The sequence below is a fragment of the Fukomys damarensis genome, unplaced genomic scaffold, assembly GCF_012274545.1.
Source record: "Fukomys damarensis isolate Sample0158 unplaced genomic scaffold, DMR_v1.0_HiC HiC_scaffold_20, whole genome shotgun sequence".
NCBI lineage: Eukaryota > Metazoa > Chordata > Mammalia > Rodentia > Bathyergidae > Fukomys > Fukomys damarensis.
This window is the reverse complement of record NW_022900932.1, coordinates 4960005-4960890: the sequence shown is the minus strand read 5'-3', so window position 1 is coordinate 4960890 and position 886 is coordinate 4960005. Positions and strand designations below refer to the sequence as shown.

Below are 886 nucleotides of genomic sequence, written 5' to 3'. Positions count from 1 at the left end.
TCTGGTCGCGCGTGGACAAGGAGGCCGCCCTGCTGCCCTCGGGGCTGGCCCTGGAGGAGACGCAGGATGGGAAGCTGCGGCTGGAACGTGTGAGCCGCGACATGAGTGGCACTTACCGCTGCCAGACGGCTCGCTACAACGGCTTCAACGTGCGTCCTCGCGAGGCCCAGGTGCAGCTGAACGTACAGTGTGAGTCCGCCCGCTCCCCGGCCCGGCCCTCCACCCTACAACCTCCTCGCAGGTCTGTGCTGTAGGACGCGGCTCTGAGTCCCTTGCCCCACCAGTCTGCCCTCCCGTCTTCATTTTCTGAAACCTGGCAAGCAGCGAAATAGCTCGACTGTGAGATGTGGAAATGGGATTTTTGCAGGAGGGAGGATCCTCAAGGGGGTAACGCGACCTGATAACAAAAGGGTGAAACCGAACTCACTACGTGCGTGCCCACCCGTGCTGAGAGCCCTTAAGTGCATTTGGCTCATTTAACCTTCCACGGCACCACAACTAGATTCTCTGCTTCTCTCAAGACAGAGAGGTTTTGTTTTTTGTTTTTTCCTTACCGGGGATCGAACTCAGGTCCTTGCTCTTACAAGTCTTACAAGGCAGGTGGTGGCACCACTGAGCTAAATCCCAGGCCCCACAGAGGTCCTTTGCCCACTTGATTCCCCCAGGTAGAGGAGAGGCAGGGCTGGGATCCGATCCTAATCCGAGGAGCTCTACAGAGTGTTCTAAACCCGGGCCCTAAACTACCCTCGTTACAAAGGGGGAGGCCCAGGCTGGGAAGCCCGGCTGGCTGGGTGGCCGGGAAATGTGGGAGTGGCTGTTGTCCGAGAGTGTGGCGTGGGTTAGGGTTAGGGCCGCCTGGGTCCCGGCTGCCCCGCCCCGCCCCGCC

General features: G+C 60.2%; 1 protein-coding gene across 1 annotated transcript in view; it reads left to right on the top strand.

The window, feature by feature from the left end:
* Mdga1 (MAM domain containing glycosylphosphatidylinositol anchor 1) overlaps nt 1-886 on the top strand; it is a 45680-nt gene that overhangs the window by 33129 nt on the left and 11665 nt on the right. Inside the window, exon 8 of the mRNA XM_019209717.2 lies at nt 4-241. Within this exon, the coding sequence (XP_019065262.1) occupies nt 4-241 (238 nt within the window). The remainder of the gene's footprint in view (nt 1-3; nt 242-886) is intronic.